Genomic DNA, 23194 nt, shown 5'->3' on the forward strand with positions numbered 1-23194 from the left:
CTAGTACATTCAGTACAGAGAAAATAAAATTCAAAACATGCCCTAAGGGCTTACAATAGCATAAATGTGGAGATAATTTCTCCTTTTAGTACCTCCTCTCCAACTCCACTCCGAACTGCCTTTTACAATGCTAGAAATCTTCTTAAATAGGCCCCGGAGGGTTAAGGACTAGGAGTACATTCTAGAAAGTGCTAGTAGGCATCCACCGACCAAATAGAAGGTTCCAGAAGCTGCGTTAGAAGTCGACGCAAATCTAGAAGAATCCAGAAACGGTAACCGAACTTTCGGGATGCATAACTTTTGAACTGTAGCTCCGATTGACGAATCGTTTACATTTTCGGAATGCTCTCGAAGCGCTCTGTAGCCCTATGAACTAGCTTCGCTCGTCCCCCATATTTCGGCCCTTTTTGAGGTCATTTAATGCCCCTAACCTGACTTTGAAGCATTCTTAGGAGGTCTCCACAACCCAAAAAATTGCAATAACTCTCAAACCATGTGGCCTTTTGACCTGATTCGCTTTTTGGAATGCTCTAAATTACAATTACATTCATCTGGCCAATTTACACCTCCGAGTTCACCAAAATAATGGCTCAATTACATACTACTATTTTGTCGGGATTTACACGAACACTGATAGTGGAACTGTGAGAGTTGGAACCTTTATTTGACCCAAATGGGTATCCAAAAATGAAAACACATAAAACAGAAACTAAGTCTAAGTATATTTTTTTTGGGTGACACAGGATTGCCCTTATACCTCTGGATGCTCTTGCATCAAATTTATACATATCTTATGCACTTATGATATATTATATTTTTTCATTTGGTAATAAATGATTTTTTGAACTAAGCCTTTGGATGGTGGATTATCGAATGAATTCTTGTTTGATTTTGGAGTCAGACTGTATTGGATGGATCATCCATAAGGAGTGTCTCCATTACAATTTTATTTCCGGATCAGTAAGAAATGTTTATTTTAATTTATTTGCATTAGAGTTTTAAATTATTTTTAAGTTGTGTACTTTATAAATATTTTTATTTATTTTCTATAAATATTTTAAAATTCCAACAAGTGGACTGGGTCATTATTGCATTTTAATCTTGATAAACATAGATATTGTGAAATATTTAATTGTTTCTGTATTTATGTCTAGTTTGTCTCCATATCGTAGGAGTTAAAGTGCATCCTAGACTAGTTTAAAATTGTGTTTGTATAATTGATCCGTCGCGTTTGGATTATTAATCTATTTATAGTTTTAATATATTGAACTTTATAAAGTTGTATGCTTCAACTTATAATATTGACTTTGATTGCCCATTTAATTAAGCATTGGTCTTTATATTGCTCTTAATTCATAATTCATATGCTGGCAATTGTTTCATTTCTTTTCATTGAGGAATTAATATATTCATTTGTTGCGTTCATTCTTTATTTAAATATTATCAAATTTATTTATTAATTCATAATTTTCAAGTTTAAAGTTTTCGATAATTCTTGACGTTTTGAAGACTTTCAATACATTCGTGTTCTAACCAATCTGCTTTAAACATCTTGGATTTAAGGTTGTTGTCCAGGATTAGGTACACCCGCGTTGGTTTTGCAGAGTTGGAAGTGCAGGGGATTTGGATCCCATCAATCAATCTTGTCAAGTTTGCCTTAACCGGTTGGATATCCTAGCATCGAGTAGGCAAGGCTTGTAGGATTCCAATTTTGTCATGTGCCCTTCTCATTCTTAGTTTCGGGCGACAGAATTAATGTATCTCGACATCTGGATAGATTAATAACGATTTCAAGCAGGATGCTCTCTAGTTACAATGAGGAATTTAACTTAATTTATTCTAGAACTTTATTAAATGAAGCAGAGTTAAGTCACTTTAATATTTTTAAAGTTATTTACTTTATTAATAGCTTTAAGTGGCTACAGGACAAAAATGACATTTAATCCCACATTCCTTGTATGTTGTACTTTCCCTCATTCCGAGACTATATATGCACGAGTTTGCATTGGGATTAACACACAAGAGAATTTATTAGCAAAAGTATTCTGAGTTCTGGTTGCTTTTGTGTGACTGGTTTGAGGCTTTGAGGTCGAAAACCCTCAAGCCTTAAACAGAAGGAGCTGGACGTTACCCCATGCTTCTTCCAGAGTTGCAGTTGTATGGTTTGGGTAAAAATTGGCAGTAAACAAGCTTTACAGTTCAAGCATGAAGTAAGTTACATTGTTTTGCAAATTTGAAGTTGTGAGTAAAATTTGATTCCCTTTAGGAAGTAGAGTTTATATGTTAGTAGGACTGTTGCCAACGGTTGAGTAGCAGTAGCTGAGTCCTTTCCATCCTAAGTTTAGAGAAACATTAACTAGTCGAGTATGTACATGTTAATACGTCCAGGAGGTACCATTTGGCATGATTCAATTGTTGGTTGTATGTAAGTGTTGGCTGGGTGTCACATTCTGGTCTACAGGTGACTTTAACGGAAGGACTAGTTTGTAGTGTATGTTCACGTCTGTGGGAAGGAAGCCAACCATCATACCTAGGGCGTGAGGTCACGAAGGCATCATTAACACTGATAGCGTTGCGAGTGGAAGTGATTCGCGTCTCGAGCAGGCGAAGTTGGTAGTAGAGGGCATTGTTACATAGGTGAACGAGAATCTCTAGTACGTAAGAAAACAAATGAATACTGGGGGCCGACGGGTTATGAGAGATTGGAGTCGGGTCGTTTTTTCTTTGAGATAACAACAGATATTGTCACCTCTTGCGGCAATCAAGCAAACATTCACGACCTAGGCATAGAGTATCGATATTCTCCACTGATACGGTCAAGTCACACTGGAAGTATCATTGCAGGTGTTTGGTTTTGAACAGAGTTTATCACAGGCATTGAGATGCATAGCGTACGGGGGTAGTTTAATATTTTGTGTGAAAGAAGCATCAGACGTTAGCCCAGGATACACGGGTTTCCTGAGTTGCGCCAGCATACAAGACCTATTCCTTGTTAGACGACAATAGTTGTGGGCTTTATGTATTCTAGAGACAATATTGGTACATAACCTTGCTTTGCAATAATTCCTATCAGGAATTCCATTAAATGTGAATTGATATTCGACCTAGAGGTTAGAATGAATGGTACAAGTATGAATTACTAAACAACTGGTTGTGATATTGTCACAAATATCCTTCATTAGATATTAAACAATCACTCTACCTTCTATTCGGGTTTGATTTAGTTTATTGATAAACAACTTGGTTGCAATATCTGTATAATCTCACCTTTGATGTTTGAAATAAAATCCGGTTATTGGTATAAACAGTGAATGTTCTACTTTATATTATTTCATTAGTGCTTTGCAGTAATATAACAATAACAGGTCTTTGTGAACTGAATTTCAAGACGACTGTTTGAAGTAATTATTCTGAGACTGGAAACTGATAGTTGTTTCAAAACTAGTTAAGGGTGTTACATTGCATACATGAGAACTGTTTGACGAAAATTGTCCCTCAGTTATCCACCAGCATTGGACACAAAAAATTAAAGGTTAGATTATTACGAATCTGCAGTTTTGGGAACCAACAAGGTAAAAGGTAATGTCTCCACTTCTTCAATGCCTCAATGTAATGGGCACCCCTGAATGTCCCAAAAACTAAACCAAATTGCTGAAAGAAATTATGTCAAACAGTTTGCATTCAACCTCTTATTTCTCCGTTTAATGTTTTAAACCCCTTATAACTCCAAAAATCAAATGTTTATTTGTTTGTTGTGTTTTGTGCATGGAATTGGTATCATACAACATAAACAAGAAAGAAACTACTATAATATGCAAAGTGGAAATGAACTGCTGCCAATAAAATGGTATTTTCAGAATTCATAAAACCAAATACATGGCAGATTTATCAACTCACTAATTACTTCAGCAGTGTTGACATAATACTCCAGCCCATGCTTTCGAACTTGTTGCTACAGTGCTTTGTCCTTCAATCAGTCCACTACCTTCGTAATATCATTCCCTCAAAGCGGCATAAGCGTCGGAAAAGTAGTGAAGAAGATATGAGCAAAATACCAAATCTGCTTGTAGCTGGAAATGCAACTAAATTGCCTGATAGTGAAGCCAATAACAAAGAATTCCAAAGCCCCAAGGGAATGACATCTAGAATGTTACAAGAGAGGATAGACGTTCTCAAATGCCAAGAACGGAGCTGCAACTCGCACACCAATTTCTTCTCATATTCAACCTGTCTAATGAAGCCACAAATGCTTCCTTTAATTCTATTTCCAAGGGTCCGCTCAACTCATATGGGCAATGTGGGATAAAAGATGTGTAATATATAAAACATATATTAAAATACCCCTTATGTCTCCCTTGGGTACACATCCCCATAAAATAAATATTAAAGTAACACTTTAATATTTTACAATTAAATTAGACGTTACTTTAATAAAACTTCAGGCATTAAAATGTATTGGCAATCGGACTCCGAATAATGCGAGTGATAGCTCATCGGAAAGCTCTCATCGAGGAGTATCAAATCCAATCACCAAAATTGACCTGCACTGTGTCCTGCCGAATTACTAAAAATAGTAAGTATGCCTGAAACTGAGTAACTCAACTTCATTTTGGCCCAAATTGGAAATGACTAGGCCAAAACACTCTAGGATCCCATTAAACCCTTCGTTAGCCCTCGGGACCATGTAGAACAAGGCTAACGCACATACACTTGGTCAACTGCTAAAATGGGGACATTACAGTCTGCCCCCCTTGAAATTGCTTGTCCTCAAGCAATCTCGGTCCAGCCTGCTGAATAACCTGCTCACTCTCCCATGTAGAATCTTCCTCCGGTAGGTCTTTCCATCTGACCAAATACTCCTTCACTATCCTGTTTCTAAGCTTCCTCTCTCTGGTGTCCAGAATAGCCTTGGGTACTAACACAAGCTTCCCCTCCTCATCCAAAAGGGGTAAATCTGCAGAAGGCACTACACTCTGACCAATGGCTTTCTTAAGCCTAGACACATGAAACACATTGTGCACTCGGTTGCCCTCTGGAAGCTCAAGCTCATAGGCGACTTTGCCCACTTTGCGAATCACCCTGTAGGGACCATAAAATTTAGGTTTCAACTTTTCAACTCCGCTCTTCTTGAGCGATGACTGTTTATATGGTTGTAGCCTCAAGTAAACCATATCCCCTACCTCGAAGCTACGCTCTATTCGGTGCTGATCAGTATACAATTTATGTTGATTTTGGGCCTGTTGTATATTCTCTTTGAGCACTTTCAGGATGTCCTGACTATCCTGCAATAAGTTTTTGGCTTTGGGCACTCTATTGTCCCCCAAAACTAAATCCATGAAGCTAGGTGCTTCATAACCATAGAGTGCTATGAAAGGAGTCATCTTGATGGACATATGATAAGTGGTGTTATAACAATACTCTCCCATATGCAACCATCTGATCCAAGCCTTTTGTTGTGCAGTTACATAGTTTCTCAAATATCCTTTCACCCATTTACTCACAATCTCTTTTTGCCCATCTATTTGTGGATGATAACTAGTGCTAGGTGTAAGATCTGTACCACACAACCTAAACAACTCTTGCCAAAAAACAGTCATAAATTTACTATCCCGGTCGCTGACAATGAATCTGGGCAGCCCATGTAACCTGAATATTTCTCTAAAGAAAAGATCTGCCACTTGTGCTGCTGTGTAAGTGGACGAAATAGCAAAGAAGTGAGTAAACTTCGTCAAGCGGTCCACCACGACATAGACGTAATCCCTTCCCTGCACTCGTGGTAAACCAGTGATGAAGTCCATCAAAATACTTTCCCATTTCCTATCAGGAATGGGCAAGGGCTGTAATAAACCTGCAGGAAATGTGTGCTCTCCCTTATTCTGTTGACAAACCACACACTCCCTGACATACCTCTGAACATCATCCTTGAGCCCTTCCCATGAAAATCGCTCTCGGATCTGCTTGTAGGTCTGGAAGACCCCCGAATGTCCAGCTGCGGGTGCATCATGAAATGCCTTCAGTATCGCCTCTCTCAAATGTGATGACAGAATCAAATAAACCCTGTCCTGAACTCTGATCAATCCATCTATCACCTCATAGCAATCATCCTGTATGGTACCTGAAATCAATCCAGAAGCCCAAGCATCTCCGACATACTCTGCTATAATCTGATCTCTCCAATCTCCTGAAATCTCTGCCAGAGCACATAAGTGAGGTCTCCGAGATAAGGCATCAGCCACCACATTTTTCTTACCTTTGACAAACTCTATCTCAAAGTCATAAGCCTGCAATTTATTCACCCATTTTTGTTGTCGGTCATTAAGATCACGCTGGCTCATGAAGTATTTAATACTGTTGTGATCAGTCTTGATCGCAAAACGTCCACCTACCAAATATGATCAAAATTTGGCCAATGCATGCATTATGGCCAACATCTCCTGGTCATAGACAGAATAACTCTTCTCAACTCCCCGGAGCTTCTTACTCTCAAATGCAATGGGATGCTTCTCCTGCATCAATACTACTCCAATCCCATCACCTGATGCATCACAATGAAGCTCAAAAGGCTTCGTGAAATTCGGTAGAGCTAGAATTGGACATGAAGTCATTACTTGCTTGAAATGCTCAAAACACCTCTGTGCTGCCCCTGTCCACACGAAGGCTCCTTTTCTGGTAAGATCTGTCAAGGGTGTAGCAATCTGTGAGAATCCCTTAACAAACCTCCTATAAAAACTACATAAACCAAAGAATCCCTTAAGCTGTGTAAGGTTTGTGGGAGTAGGCCACTCTATAATAGCTCTAATCTTTTCGAGATCAACCCGAACACCATCTGCACTAATGATATGCCCAAGGTAAAGGAGCTCAGTCATGCCAAACTCACATTTAGATTCCTTGGCATACAATGACTCTTTCTCTAGAATAGATAACACCTCCTCCAGATGATGTAAGTGCTCCTCCTAGGTCTTATTGAAGACCAAGATGTCATCAAAGAAGATCAAGACAAATCTCCTCAGCTGCTTCCTGAATACCTGGTTCATACAACTTTGAAATGTAGTGGGTGCATTGGTTAGACCAAATGGCATAACCATGATTTCAAAGTGGCCGTAGTGACATCGGAAGGCTGTTTTCTCAATGTCCTTTGCTCTCATCCTGATCTGATGTATTCGGATCGCAAATCAATTTTGGTGAAGAAGCGTGCCCCATGCAACTCATCAATCAACTCATCAATCCTAGGAATGGGATACTTGTTTTTAATTGTTTTCTTATTCAGTGCCCTGTAATCGATGCACATGCGCATCGTCCCATCCTTCTTCTTTACCAATACTACTGTTGAAGCAAAGGGGCTCTTACTGGGCCTGATATGCCCCATCTCCAACAAATCCTTAATCGCCTTCTCTATCTCATCCTTGTGTTTCTTAGGATGACGATAGGGAGTAATCATAACTGGTTTGGCTCCCTCCTCGAGCTCAATAACATGTTCCATCCCTTTGTTAGGAGGAACCCCATGAGGAATATCGCTAAATACTTTAGCGTGTCTATCAAGTATCTTCTGGATATCTGGTGGATGATTCTTTCCTTGTGGCTCTGGTGAAGTTGGCATAATATAGGACTCTGCTGCCCACTCTATGTCATCATGACGAAAAGGTCTCTGCATTCTCCTCAAGGACACTACTCTGCAACCTCCATCTGAAAGTCCTCTAAGTACCACAGTTCTGCCCTCATGCTGGAATCTCATCTCCAATTTCGCTAGGTTGAGTTTGAACTCAACTAGTGAGGCCATCCATGTCATGCCGAGGATGACATCATAATCTCCCATGTCCACAACATAGAACTCATCCTCCAACTCGTAGCCATCTCCAAACCTGATGCGAAGATTAGATATCTTCCGAGTGCATAATAATTTATCACCGTTAGCCACCATGACTCTAAACCCATCATGCTCCTCTATCTGTAACCCTCTCCTGGCTACCAACTGTGCATCTATGAAGTTATGTGTAGCCCCAGTGTCAATAAGAGATATCACTTTCTGCCCCTAGATAGTACCCCTGACCTTAAATGTGATTGCCTTTTGGGCCCCTGTCAAGCGTGCCAACGATCTATCATCCTTAGGAATGCTACTTTCCTCTATAGTGTTACCCTCATCTGAATCAGAGTGCTGATCCTCCCCCTCTGACTCTGACTCTTCTGCTGAAAAATACTCCATTTGATTTGCCTTAGCCTTGAGAGAACATTTACGAGATAAGTCCCAAGGCTCTCTACAATGGAAGCACAGCTTCTTCTTTCGAAGTTCATTCAAGGTTTCATTGTCTAGTCCTTTTGATCCTTCTTTAGGTTTGCTATACTCTTTTTAAAACGATTTTTTGTCTTTGTCCTTGCGGTAGGAAGAATCTATTGAATGGTTTTTTCCTTTGTATACCGAAGGGGCTAAATCTCGTGCCTTTTTAGTTGCTTTAGCTAAGGTGAGTGGATCATGTCCCTTCACCCAACCTCGTAATGGATCAGCAAGACCATCACAAAATAACACCACCAATCTCCTAGGAGAGATATCAGTAACAAGTACAGACAAGCGCTGAAACTCGGCAATGTAAGCATCCACAAAACTTGACTGTTTTAACTGTGCTAGCTCCTTGAAATGTAACTCGAGATCCCTAGTGTCAAATCTCTCAATCAATGTTTCGGTGAATTCCTCATAGGATGTAATCTGATTATGCCCCAAAGTCACCATGCCATGATGCCACCATTCATGTGCAACGCCATCCAAGTGCATAACCACATACTTGATAGCCTCCTCCTCAGGCATAGGATTTAGCTGCAAGTATGTATCTACCTTCTGCACCCAAGCTCGTGTAGTCATCTTCCCTGAAGCATCATAATAAGGTAAAGAAAGTTTTCCAACTTTCTTTCTCAACTCAAAGTTTTGATTCCTCCCTCCTGCTCTAGGCATGTGTCTCATCCTCAAGTCCATATAATCTCTGAGGGAAATATCCGCCTGAAACTCCGGTCCACTAGCCTCCCAGTCCCTCCTGAACTGATCTTGTAACTCGGTAATCTGCGGTTCGTTTACTGGTTGAACCGGATCTCTGGGTGGGAAAGTGGGTAGAAGAGGTCTCGAGCTCGCAGTCCATGCTGGGCGTGCAACATGTCTAAAGTTATCAGCCTCATTCCCATTGTTGCCGTGTCCATTATTACCATTAATGTTATTCTCAGGACCATTGTTGTTGCCTTGGCCTCCATGGTTATTGTTTCCCCCATTGTTATTGTTTCCCTCATTGTTATTGTTTTTGTTGTTGGCATCACTTGGATTAATATTGACACCCATCTGTCTAGCCATGAGCTGCAACATCATGTCCCTTCGCCTATTCTGCTCCTGTTGCATAGGCTGCCCCTGTTCTAATGTATCCAGTAACTGTCTGAGCATTACCTCCCTTTGATCTGGACCGGCATTCTCGCCTCCGCCTAATCCTGTGTTCCTGTCATCTCGATCACCCATATTGTTGTCCTGATCAAAGAATAATTCCTATATGTCTGTATGGCTGGATTCAATGTCCACTTGCACGGATGTACTAGACTGTTTGCTTTGCAAGTCTGAAATCCTATTTTGTCTTACTCTAGTATCACGGAAATTATAAGGCCCTTGTTGCATGCTCAAACATAAATGCTTAGCCTGTGTTTTTATCTATTTATTTCTGATTTTAGTGTTTTGACATTTCGTCAAACAGTTTTCCCTCTATCCGGCTGTTCCAAATTCCCTATAAGACCTCCACAGGATGGCAGGACTTATAGCTCTGATACCACTGTAATGGGCACCCCTGAATGTCCCAAAAACTAAACCAAATTGCGGAAAGGAATTATGTCAAATAGTTTGCATTCAACCTCTTATTTCTCCGTTTAATGTTTTAAACCCCTTATAACTCCAGAAATCAAATGTTTATTTGTTTGTTGTGTTTTGTGCATGGAATTGGTATCATACAACATAAACAAGAAAGAAACTACTATAATATGCAAAGTGGAAATGAACTGCTGCCAATAAAATGTTATTTTCAGAATTCATAAAACCAAATACATGGCAGATTTATCAACTCACTAATTACGTCAGCAGTATTGACATAATACTCCAGCCCATGCTTTCGAACTTGCTGCTACAGTGCTTTGTCCTTCAATCAGTCCACTACCTTCGTAATATCATTCCCTCAAAGCGGCATAAGCGTCGGAAAAGTAGTGAAGAAGATATGAGCAAAATACCAAATCTGCCTGTAGCTGGAAATGCAACTAAATTGCCTGATAGTGAAGCCAATAACAAAGAATTCCAAAGGCCAAACCCCAAGGGAATGACATCTAGAATGTTACAAGAGAGGATAAACATCCTCAAATGCCAAGAACGGAGCTGCAACTCACACACCAATTTCTTCTCATATTCAACCTGTCTAATGAAGCCACAAATGCTTCCTTTTATTCTATTTCCAAGGGTCCGCTCAACTCATATGGGCAATGTGGGATAAAAGATGTGTAATATATAAAACATATATTAAAATACCCCTTATGTCTCCCTTGGGTACACATCCCCATAAAATAAATATTAAAGTAACACTTTAATATTTTACAATTAAATTAGACGTTACTTTAATAAAACTTCAGGCATTAAAATGTATTAGCAATCGGACTCCGAATAATGCGAGTGATAGCTCATCGGAAAGCTTTCACCGAGGAGTATCAAATCCAATCACCAAAATTGACCTGCACTGTGTCCTGCCGACTTACTAAAAATAGTAAGTATGCCTGAAACTAAGTAACTCAACTTCATTTTGGCCCAAATTGGAAATGACTAGGCCAAAACACTCTAGGATCCCATTAAACCCTTCGTTAGCCCTAGGGACCATGTAGAACAAGGCTAACGCACACACACTTGGTCAACTGCTAAAATGGGGACATTACAGTCAACTATAGCATGAAACTCCAGAGCATAAACAAAATATTTTCTTTTGACATCATTCAATTTTCATTGAAATAAACAACAGATTTACCTTCCTGACTAAGAACAACTTCAATATTATCACCACTCGTATCATAGTCTACTTGAAACACCTTATTAAAAGCTAGGAGTGCTAAGAGTGGTTGTTGTAGAACTTTTTTTTTCCTACAATTCGAAACTCTTGTAGTCATTTAAATTTTTTTTATATACCCTCTCATTGTTTCAGTCAAGGGTCCACAGGCACTACTGAAATTCCTAATAAACTTCCTCTAAAAGCTAGCCAAAACATGAAAAGATCTTACCTCTGTAGCATTGCTTAGGGTAAGCCATTTGAGGATAACCTTCACCCTCTTTGGGTCCATTTTAAGAGCATTTGTTGAAACTACAAATCCCAAATACACTAGCTCTTTTAGAAAATTGCACTTCTTTAGATTAATCAACAACAATTTGGCCCTTAACCTCTCAAAGACCCAATGAATATGCATTATATGCTCTTCCAGTTGTCTTATTGAAGATCAATATATCATCCAAATAAACAATGACAAGTTTACTCGAGAATTTCTTTCAATACCTCGTTCTTGAGCTGCATGAATGTACTCAGTGCATAGGTTAGCCCAAAAGGCATGAGTAACCACTCATATAGTCCCTCCTTTGTCTTGAAGGTCGTCTACCATTCATTTCCTTTTTTGATCTGGATTTGGTGATATCCACTCTTCAGATCTATTTTTGTGAAATACGCAGATCTACTCAAACAATTCACAATATCATCCATCCTTGTAAAGGGAAATTGTACTTGATAGCGATCTTGTTGATATCTTGAGAATTTGTACACATCCACTATTCTCAGTTTTTCTTAGGTGCTAATACTATTGGTATAACACATGGACTCAAACTCTCTCAAATGAACCCTTTGTGCAACAACTCTTGTACTTGTCTTTTCAACTCTTCACTTTCTACTAGTGTCATTCTATGTGCTGCCTTATTTGGAAAACTAATCCTTGGAATCAAGTCCACCTGGTGACTAATCTTTCTCATTGGTCGAAATCCATCAAACACATTATTTGATACAATATCCTAAAAATCATCCAACAAATCTTCAACTTCTCCAAGTACGTCTTCTAAGTTCCTTTTTTACCAACTTTTGGAATTAAAGAAAAACACGTATGCTCATGCCTTATACCTTTTAGACACTTCTTTTCATCAGTGAAACATATTCTGGCTTTACTACATACCTCTCCTTTTCTTCTACTTTCTTTAATGGCTTCACCTTGTGCTAGACTCTATCCTTTGTCAAAGAATAGGTGTTTGCGTATCCATCATGTATTGCACGACGATCAAACTGCTAGGGTCTCCCTAACAAAAAACAACAAACATCCATAGGCATAGTATCACACACCACTTTATCATGATAGTTTCCAATCTTGAATGTTACCAAATATTGTTCATGGACCAAAGTCTTATGATCCTTTTGCAACCAAGCAATTTGGTAGGGATTTAGATGCTTCTTTCTCTAACTTCAACTTATTAACCATTTCCTCTAAAACAAGATTATCTGTGCTACCACTATCAATAATGACATTGCATACCTTACTATTACACTTCACCTTGTGCGAAACAAGTTCTTCCTTTGCTCAGGTTAATTCTCAATACTCAACAAGGCTCTTCTGGTAACCAAGACTTCTCTTTCATCATCTTCAGAATGTGATGACTTGACATCTTCATCTACATGTGCAACTTATGCATTTCTCTCTAGTCTTCTATTGGTTCTCCTGTGATGTTGAGGACACTCATAAGTTCTAGGTCATCCGTAATGAAAACATGTCCCACATAAACCTCCTCTTCCAGGTTTTTCCCTCTTCCTCTTCCTCTTCCACTTCCTCTTCCTCTTCCTCTTCGATCCCTATTAGTTTGATCACAGGAACAACTGAAATTATTTCCACCCCGATTCTAACTGCTACTTGATCCATCAATCTTTTTCAGATCTTCATTTCTGCCTCCATAAGATTGGCCGCTGGACCTTCCACTACGACCTCTTCTACCTTGCTTGTTTTCAAACTTCTTTTTTCAACTTTTCTTCTGGGGAACTATAGAACTATCACGATTGGGCATACTTTTGCCAAACTATATGCGACAACCCTTAATGCTATGCTTTCTGCGGAGCTAGACATGAAAGGTTGTAAGGCTAGAGGGCAGGCTGGTTTTCGGGTTGATTATCAGACTATGGATCACATCTTCACCCTATGGGCTATTATTGAGGAGGCCAGACACAGATCAGAGAAGGTTTATTGTCGCTTTGTTGATTTTCGCAAAGCTTTTGATTCTGTTCGTAGGGTGGCTTTGTTTGAGAGACTTTGAGAGGTTGGTATTTGTTAGATGTTACGTACCACTATTATGAGACTGTGGTTGGCAGATTCAGGACTCCTGAGGGCTTCTTGGATCTGATCCATAGCACCATTGGGGTTAAGCAGGGATGTTCTCTCTCTCCTACTTTGTTTGGGCTATATATTGATGAGCTTGAGGACTTCCTCTTGAAGTCTTCGCTCCCTGGGGATGAACGTTATCTTCATCGGGTTCTGATTTCCATCCTTCTTTTTGTGGATGATGTGGTTCTCCTTGCTTCCTCTCCAAACAGGTTGCTTCATCAGAAATGTCTTGCACTTTATCTTCGTGAAGCCACTATGCTTCGTGATAGCACGATCCAGTTGCTGCTTTCACATCGACACTTGTCTACTCAGCTCATTGCTGCCTTTTTTACACCATTATCTCCTTTGCGTGTTTTGAAAAGGCCTTCTAGCTCTATTAGTTCTACCGGGCTTTCCAAATGTGCCATATCCCGTTCCGGTTATTTACACTAGCAATACTCCTCTGCGATTGGCCAGAGACAGTACAGTGCCTCTACACATCGGCATGCATATCATTCAATGACTGATTTCTTTTCGCCTAAGAATGACTCCTATTCTCTCTTAGTGTTTTCTTTGTCTCTCTATTTGTTGTTGTTGCTTTGGTTTTTGTCATTTATTTCAGACACCTTTGTGTGTTCTTGCTGGTGTCTGCCTCACTTTTTTAATCTTTCAGTGCCATAGACCTCTTTTAGTCTTTTGTTGGACATTAATATCATTATTTTATCTTATCTACCCTTAAGGCAAACTAGTACGCCTCTTCGATATTGATGATTCTTCCTAGACTCAACTCCATTTGAATACTTGGGCTTAACCCATTAAGGTAATGAACAACTTTTTCCATATTAGCTTCTGCATGGCCTATTCTGATGAGGTCTTGATAGAACTCTTTTGTATATTCTTGAATAGATCTTCTCGCTTGCTTCAACCCTCATTTTTTTCAGTAGGTTAAGCTCATAATCAACAGGTATGAATTATCTCTTTCATCTAGTCCCATCTTGTGATTTTCTCTTTTTATCTTCCATTTCTCTTCAACTAAATCTTCGGTTGCCAAATATTCAGACGACCCTTCAATTTGGCCTTCACAAACTTGACCCTCTTAGGATCTTCGATATCTTCACACTCAAAATATTCTTCTAGTTCATTGATCCAATTGATAAGTTTCTTCGAGTTAATATTTCCCGAAAATATGAGGACTTCAATCTTGTGTCTTGTTCCAACTCCTTGAAATAGCCCTCAGAAACCTATCCTCCTCAGGATCCCTAGCTGCTTTTGTTGCTTCATGTTTAACTTTTCCTTTTTTAAATTCCTCTTCACTTTTGTCTCTTACCACAATATTCATTCCTCTACGCAACTCTTGCAATGCTTGAACTTGTCTTTGGAAGGCTCTAATACCCTTGGCTCTTTCACCACAGTTTCTTCACGGCGGCCTTTTCACAATTATCGCACAAACCCACAACCACAGTCATGGTGGGAATTGCCTCACATTTGGCGATCTATCTATGCACTTAAGAACTTCTACTTTGATACCACTTGATAAAGGGTACTCCCCTTGGTAACACAAACACACACAACATAATATAGAAATAACATCAAATTGCAAGGACAAGAAACCTGCTTTTTATTATCTTCAATAAAATGAAACTACAACATTCAAAAATATGACATACAAAGCCAGATGGGCATTTTCCTTACAATATTCTGCAGAACTGTCCTAGACAACCCTATGAGCCTTCTCTATATAGGCAAATTTTAACCGCCCAAGAAGGTTCTAGAAATTTTAACCCTAAAGTTTGAGATCGACCAACCCTAAGATTTTATTATTCATATTTTATTACGTTAGAATAGGCTGCAAACAACTTCAGAACTTAAAAGAAACTTTGAAGGAATTTCATTTTCTTCTATTTCAAGCAATGCAACTTTTGGAGGCCATAACTCATCGCCAGTTGCCTTGATTGGCTATTATGACCCTATTTCAGAAATGACGTGAACTTTTCTACAACACTTTACTTGCGCAAGTTCCAATTGTTGATGAAATAGCATCAGTCGGATTGTGTTTGATTGACATACATAGATACATACATGTGTCATTCTTCTTTTCCTGCAAGAACATCCTCAGAGACATGGGAAAAGATCAAGGCAAATAACACTTGTAGTACGTATAGAAATACAATTAAGAGAGACTACAATGAGTAGATAAATGTAATACTCAAAGCTGATGAATACTTATCTCCGCATCCTTGATACAAGTTGCTTTAATGGAAGTCCATATGTCCATTTAGTTCTTGTACTTGAACCTCTAGGATTTCAATCAATGGTTTACTATAAGTTGTATATTTTGATGAAATACAATACCCATGGAATTGAATAATCATCCACTTGAGGTCCATTATATTTCCTCTTATTGCCATCTTTAGTAAAATACTCATCTCCTTTATTGATTTTATATATATATCCTTAATATAAGACCATGCAGAGGATACTTCAATCACTTGGGATGCTATTATTCTTTCCAACAAACCAATTTAATTAAGGCCAAATAATATCATTGTGGATTGTGAATAGTATTCTAATAAGCCTTTAAGAAAATTTAGTATGTCTCCACGGACATAGAATGAATATATTTCATTGAACTTATTATGGCTCGTGGCCTTCTCCACTTCTAGAGCACTGGTCAACATGTTCTTTCAATATTACTTCCTCTGTCAGTAAACTTTTTTGCCAGTCAGTATTCTGTCATGAATCTCTAGTTCTTTCTAACTTGACTCATATGGGTAAGTCAATTTTTGTAATTTGGTAATCACCAAGTGCCTGTCCTTTAGGCGTGGACAATCCGCCACCCAACCACATTCACTGTGCACCTCTATCCAACACTTGCGACATTCATAATGCCTTATATAATCAAGTCTAAGTAAGGCCCGATAGTATTGTCATTTCAGAGACGAGTTATTGGTCCTTTTCATCTCATCAATACTCACGCCCACCAATACATACTTCTTGCAATTTAATGAAATGAATTGTGCCTTAATTTCTGTTCTCTTCACTTGATTAAGACAATAACCTGCGACTCTCCCGCATTGTGTCATGTGCAAATTATGGTGCGCAACTTTCAGCTCATTCCGCTCCATCTTCCATTGAGTTTGAGGTCAAAATGGGTGCAGGTATGAGAAGTTACATTGATGAATGGTTTATACATTCCCTTAGCTGATAGTGAGCCGGTTTGGTGTAAACAAGAACAACTTCAATTCTTTTGATCAAACACAATACTATGAGAGTTCAATAGCACATCTTCAATGAAATTTAATGTAAATGTTCCAACTTTCAATTGCATTGGCAGAGTCTATTTATTTTTGTGCTATCATGGAAGGGGCTCGTGATACTCGAAGTGTCATTTGTACATACATTGGCATAGAATTGTGATTTTCAGAGGAGTGATTGATTGATGTCACTATTGCAATCGACATCAAATTATTCTATTAAGTTTAGTATCTCCAAAACTTGCACTAATCCTCCAGAATGTCCAATCATCGATTGTTGTTGCAGAGATGAGACCCATGATATCCTTGAAAACCCATTCTCCATATCTCAATGCAACATAACAATGCACAAATTACAGTCAAGATTGACTAATGTTTGTATTTAATACTTAAATAATCTCATGGATACAAACAAACCACAATCTGTAATGTCATCCAATTTTCTGGTCACTCAATTTATTAGTTCTTTAACCTAAAAATGTCAGTAACTACTTTTCGTAATGTTCCGTGATTGAAATGTTAAGGTTCTCTTATATAACCTTGATTGAGAGAGTCCTCTGGTGTTACAAAATTGTAATAACACTTAGACAAGTGGTAATGGGATTATGTGGTTGCAAGGATGTATCACTCTTAGAATAATGTAATTTGGTATATCTGTTGGATTTTATGCACAGACTTCCTCGATTCTGAATTGTGTAATTCATTTATGTAGTTGACACTATTTATTACTCTATTTATATTGTTCTCAAACTGATGAAGTAATTCACTAGGAATAGTCTTTGATAAATAGATAGTCTTTCACCACCCAATTGCTTTACGTGAGATAGACCCTGATATAACTATGGTGGATTTGGGGTTGTATGAGTTCATTCTATTGTATATTGCTTTGTCAAATACATTGGACTGAATGGGATACTAATACCTGTTCGATACTTTTCTCCTGATGATATGTTACAATGTGTATTCTCTTTTGCCTAAAGCAAACCACGTTGCTTAAATTAGGATCTATTCAATGACGATTGGGATGCCATCCACTCTTATTTGCTGTTTGATGGTGTAATTTTCAACCTCTCAAAACATCCTTGATAACCTATTACCATCATGTTTATTTCAATCATTATTGGCACTATTATAAACTCTAGATTTGTGGCGCGATCACCATGAAAAGACCATAATGAATATTCTACTGGAAGCAACCAATTTATTGGAGTGTCTATTTGATTATTATGTCCATCCATATCCCTTTATTTCCATAGCCAATTTTTATTAAAGTTCTTCCTCCTGTTTGATTTTCTTTGTCCATGCTTCCCGCTAGCATTGCATCCCTTGAATTAGTGTTACTTCCCGATGATTGCTTATGAGACTGTACGTTTCTCTGCTCCTTGATAACTAGGATGGTTTAGTCATGACTGAATATCCTCTATACCTTTGTCCATGTAATCTGCTGGCTTCTTGAGATGGAGTTTGTCAAATATACCTTAGCCTGAATAACATTTTCCTTTGTTATCTGTATGTTCTTACTACTCTGACTTTGCTCTCCCCATATTTGATGTGGGTTTTCCGATCCCTTTGCAAGTTATCACCGCTTCCTCCTCTTTTTGAAGCTTTATATTCTCCTTATTTGATTAAGTAAGGTTGGCGATTTGTGAAGGCATGTCGGCACTTGCTGATGGCAATGAGATTCTCACCAGTCTCCCACCGTTTGACTGAGGAATGTAGAAGAGACAAAGGTATATATTAACTCAGATTGCAGTTACAGTGGATGCTTTAAAAGACATTCGATATTCTTCCCAGCTGTCCACATACACTAGGTCTGATAAATTATCCTCCGTGTGTAGTTTTTCTCACAATTTTTTTAATACGAAACTATTAATGCATTTTTTTTGGTATACAATAGGTAATGGTTGAGAATGATAGCAAGTCTCACAATAAACTCTTCATCCGTCCTTTACATTTGCAGTTTGACTTTAATACCATGTCAAGGGAAAGGATTGCTGCAAATGTAATAACACTGCAATTATTTTTGTGTGTTCCAAGTGCAGATTTGAAATGTATATAGTATATACATATGAGTATAGGAGACATGTCTTTGGTAATTTATAAATTAATAACCAATTAGATAGTAATATAAACACACACACACACATACATAAATATATACGAGAGTTTGTCTAATTGATGATTAACTAATAACTATAAAAAGATTATCTCTAGGTCAATTCAATCCGACTAAAGCTACAACATTAACACCAATCAGGTGAGGTTTGATCCCTTTTCACAAGTTCAAAGAATCTGTTCCCTATTGCCAATACCAAAATTATTCAATATCTTCCAAACTAGACTTAAACTTGCAATGAAACTTTACTGACAGACTGATATACCCAAAGTGAACCTCCAAGGAAGAAATTAGAACAATATGAGCTCTAATGACCAACTTACTAGAAATAACAACTCTGCATTGAGATAGCCCTTATTGACAAACCAGATATTAGTTTTGGGTGTTTCAATATTGCCCTTACACCCATAATGCTCCCGCATCAGTTTAACATATGAGCATCCTTATTCAAGAGAGAGTTGGAGATTTGGTATTTCAGCTTGGGATATGATGTATTCGATTATGCATGTTTTAATGGAATAAAACTCAGGTCAACAGTCCCTAACTACAATAACATACGCGTCAGTCTCCTAGGAGAATGACTTACAAGGCGCAACAATTCAACACACCAACACTCTCAATTGGTAATGGCTAACCCAATCCTTAGTGGCTTGTGCCCTTGCTATTCACAAACACCAATTCAAATACTATAGCCATAAAATTCCATAGATAGATACATACGTCTTGACGTATTATAGGAAGTGTTGTAACTCTTTTAGTGCTCTTCAATTTATGTGTTTGTTCCTGTTGTCTGTCAATGTGAGGGTGCTAAATCGTACTTAGAATGAAAATTGAAATTGTATTTGGTATCACACATTAAAGAATCTAGCATCCTTTGCAAACTTATTAGGCAATTTATGTAACTTGGTCATTTTAGGAAAAAATTAAGCCAGGAGAAACAAAGAATTCTATATAATTAGTAAGCCTATAATTAATTAGTGAACAAAAATGGAAGGGATCAAGTAGCAATTACATAGAAACTGCTCACATATAAGCTAGAAGAACCTACTCTGATATAAAATGTCATAAGTTTATGCTAAGCACAGCCAGACAAACAAAGTTAATAGATATATGCCTAAGAAGAAACTATACCTAATTTTGAACAACTAAAGAAATTCTTTGCATTACAATCTCTCATGTACCAAATGTTTGTAATACTTCCATAGACACTTAATTGATCATATTTTCTTCCTCAACCCAAGTAACACATAATTCCCCATTTAAATGCATATCAAATCAGCCATAAGATGGTGCACAACCCAGAAATGCCATTGAGAGTAATTTCAACCACCTATATATCATTCCTCCATACACTTTGTAGGTCATAAAAGTTTGTCTTCAGAATGGAACATTTAACATTTCTTGCAATGTTTATGATTTTAATTTTTAACAATTATTACATGTGGACTGTGGTTTTGGTTTCAACCAATAATGGTATCGTAACTGTCTGTTGTGTAACTCCATAGGCTTCAATTCTCTTATTTACACCAACTATTTCAAGGCTTATTTTGCAATTGAAGTTGATGCCCCAGGAACTTGTTACAGGTACTCTTCTTGTATAAGACCTGTAATATTTATCTAAATTTTATGAAATATTTGATGTTTTTTAATGGTGAAAAGGGTATTTCTGAGTGTAAGCATGAATTGTGTTGCTGCAAGAACAATAGAAATATTATTTTGAATAGTTTTCTAGAAGAAAATTCAGGTATTTATCTGTATTAAATGTTACTGTTACAGGGCTTGCAATTTTTTGCTGTATGCCTACTACTTTATCCAGTGGGGTTACCTTGACACAGGTATGCTTTATATTCTTATCTTTTGTCCTGTATATATTTTGAAACAGCAAATAAAATAAGCTTAATAGAAAATAAATTGTCGTTTGGTTTGATATCAGGTTGCTGGTGGTAATGCCCCTCTTGCTCTCATGTTAACGGTGGCTTCGAACTTATTGGGAATCCTAACGGTACCTCCTGTGCACACATATTAAATTGTGATTATATTTAACCATACCCTTTTCCATAAAGAATATGAACTTTTTGTGCTGATAAACCTTTTCAAAGGTATTTATGTACCTTTGGTATACATTACCATGGGCAGGAGAGCCTTTATTGTGTTCCCTATGACACTGAGTTAGAAACTTGAAATAATGCATTAGGAAAATAAATCCCTTTGGGCCTCACTTATATGTCCATAGAGGTTGTGAAACATTAATCCTAGCTAAACCTCTAAAATGATGAAAATGCATATAACAATGTTCTATAGGGATGCATCCCTTGGATTTGATTGACGGTTCAATTGTATCATGTCTTAGGGACTTGGGGATTCAGAGGAGACATCTACCTTGGTCCCCTTTTGTTTGAAACTTTTGGGAATGTCCTTTATTGGTCTTTTTGAGTGCTTGTACTGTCCCCATTTTTAGTAGGTTCCTGCAGTTGGCTAGGTCAGCTCATTATGGCGATCCTTGTGAGCTGACAGTGAGTTTTGAGGCGGACTTGCTATTTATAGTTAGTCTATTTTGGGTAGTTGCTATATTTGGTAGTGCAGGAGTGGCATTGGCAGTTGGTCTAATTAAGCTATTTATTGATAGAATTCATATTTATTAAATTATTAATGAGGCTTCATTATTATAAAATAACTTTATGTTATTTCATGTTGTAATTTGGTGTTGTGAAGTTGAAGCCTTAGTGAAAAGTGTGAAGAGGAAGCTAAGTTGCACAATTGCATTATAAATACGACTTCATTTGCTTTTTATTATCTCTTGTAAGGGTTTTGAGTTTTGGGAATTCAATTCCGTTGCTGAAGTATAATGGATCTGATCTGAGTTTTTGGAATCCGAGTTTGGAGTCTTCTCATACTGTTGCTACTGTGGCTGAGAAGTGAATTGTTTGCTGAGGTAAAGTGGAATTGGTGATTGAATCCTGAAGAATTACCTTGACATCTTCCATCATTATATTTACTGTGGCTAGGGAGATATTGTGTGCTGAAGATTTTAGTGATTGCGGGTATTGATTTGTATGCCCAATTATATCTGCTGTTGGGTGTTGCATTTGGGTCTGCAACTGTACATGAAAGATCCCTGATAGATGCCCTTGCTGATGTGCTGCAGTTTTTAAATTAATAAACTATATTTTCCAGTGATTTCTTTGATGGTCTTTGAGAATAGACAGAAGTTGCAGAAGGTTTTGTTTTTGTTCTGTGTTTTTTGATAGTTTTCACAATAGTAATGAATAATGAACAATAAACATAAGAGGAGGCTGAAAATAAATAAGAATATAGAGCCAAATCAGAATTGCTATAAATCGTACCATACAGATTTCTGATTTATAAAGCCAAATAATAAATCCAATGCAGTTCCAAGGAGCTTACATCCAACAATGATGCCAAACTGCTGCAAATGGCAGCCGTAAGACTGCAAAGAATCACGTCCCAGCTGAAAGAATCAATCTGGAATGCTAAAACCATAAATTTGCAACTTGAATCCACAATAAAGAATTGTGTACTCTATCCCTGATAGCAACGCACACTATCTGAAGAATCCAATGCCAATAACTGCTGAGGGCTACGTCCCAGCCAATCCAGAACCTGGTGTTTGCGTCTCAGATGAAAAATTGCTCTCTCAGAGCCAATTCACAAAAACAAGTTTTTCAATATGCAAAAGATGATCTTAGAATGAAGCTTCCATCTCCTTATAACCCCCTCTCAATTGCAAATCGAACCCTAAGTGTCTCCAAGTGGTGTATTGTAGTGAAAATGTTATAATTTCTTATTTTAAAGTGGTCATGTTACTAGAAAATGACCTTTTTCCTCATAGATAGAATTCCATTCACTGAAATGCCCTGAGACCAGAGAGAAAGATTTAGAGAATTTTGAGACTTTTCCAACGAGCTATCACACCATAGGATGCACATCCAGATGAGGCCAAAAAAACCCCTTATTACTCCAAAATGGCTAAAACTTAACCTTATTTAATTTATTTAATCACCAACTTAGGAAATATTTAAATATATTAAATATTTTCCAAATGGTCCCAAAAGGCCCAAAATGACCAATCAAACATGAATCTGACCTTGTCACCTGTCTGTGATTGATGCCGAACAAGATGGGTCAACTGGCAGTCCATTCCTAAAATCTAGGGATGCTCTTAAAAAGTAGGAGATTGCCCCAATCAACCAAAATTGAGTCCCAATGACTCTCCCCTACTGTGTGCACCTTTGAGAGAACTGTCACTAAACTGGGAGTTCCTCCTAAAAAATAGGAATGCCTCCTAAAAAATAGGAGATGCACTTTAAGTCTCCAAAACGTTCACCAAGGTCTCCAAATGCCTCCTAGACCACTCTTAGTCAATCCCTACAAATTAGGAATCCCTCCTAAATTGTAGGAAACTGTTGTCTATTGCTCCAAATTACTTGGGAAGCTC

The 23194-nt window shown here is 37.9% G+C and overlaps 1 protein-coding gene across 3 annotated transcripts in view; it reads left to right on the forward strand.

Moving 5' to 3' along the window:
- LOC149532015 (Sodium Bile acid symporter family) overlaps nucleotides 1-23194 on the forward strand; it is a 283483-nt gene that overhangs the window by 78482 nt on the left and 181807 nt on the right. For all 3 annotated transcript variants that reach the window (XR_016358484.1, XM_089808827.1, XM_089808828.1), the window contains exons 5-7: nucleotides 20244-20322; nucleotides 20515-20573; nucleotides 20672-20740. Coding sequence is in view for 2 of the 3 variants with exons in the window: in XM_089808827.1 (XP_089664953.1) it covers nucleotides 20244-20322; nucleotides 20515-20573; nucleotides 20672-20740 (207 nt within the window). In the remaining variant the exon portion in view is untranslated. The remainder of the gene's footprint in view (nucleotides 1-20243; nucleotides 20323-20514; nucleotides 20574-20671; nucleotides 20741-23194) is intronic.

This window comes from Cupressus sempervirens, chromosome 11, assembly GCF_028749045.1.
Source record: "Cupressus sempervirens isolate cs-2001-9-10 chromosome 11, ASM2874904v1, whole genome shotgun sequence".
In the NCBI taxonomy this organism is placed as follows: Eukaryota; Viridiplantae; Streptophyta; class Pinopsida; order Cupressales; family Cupressaceae; genus Cupressus; species Cupressus sempervirens.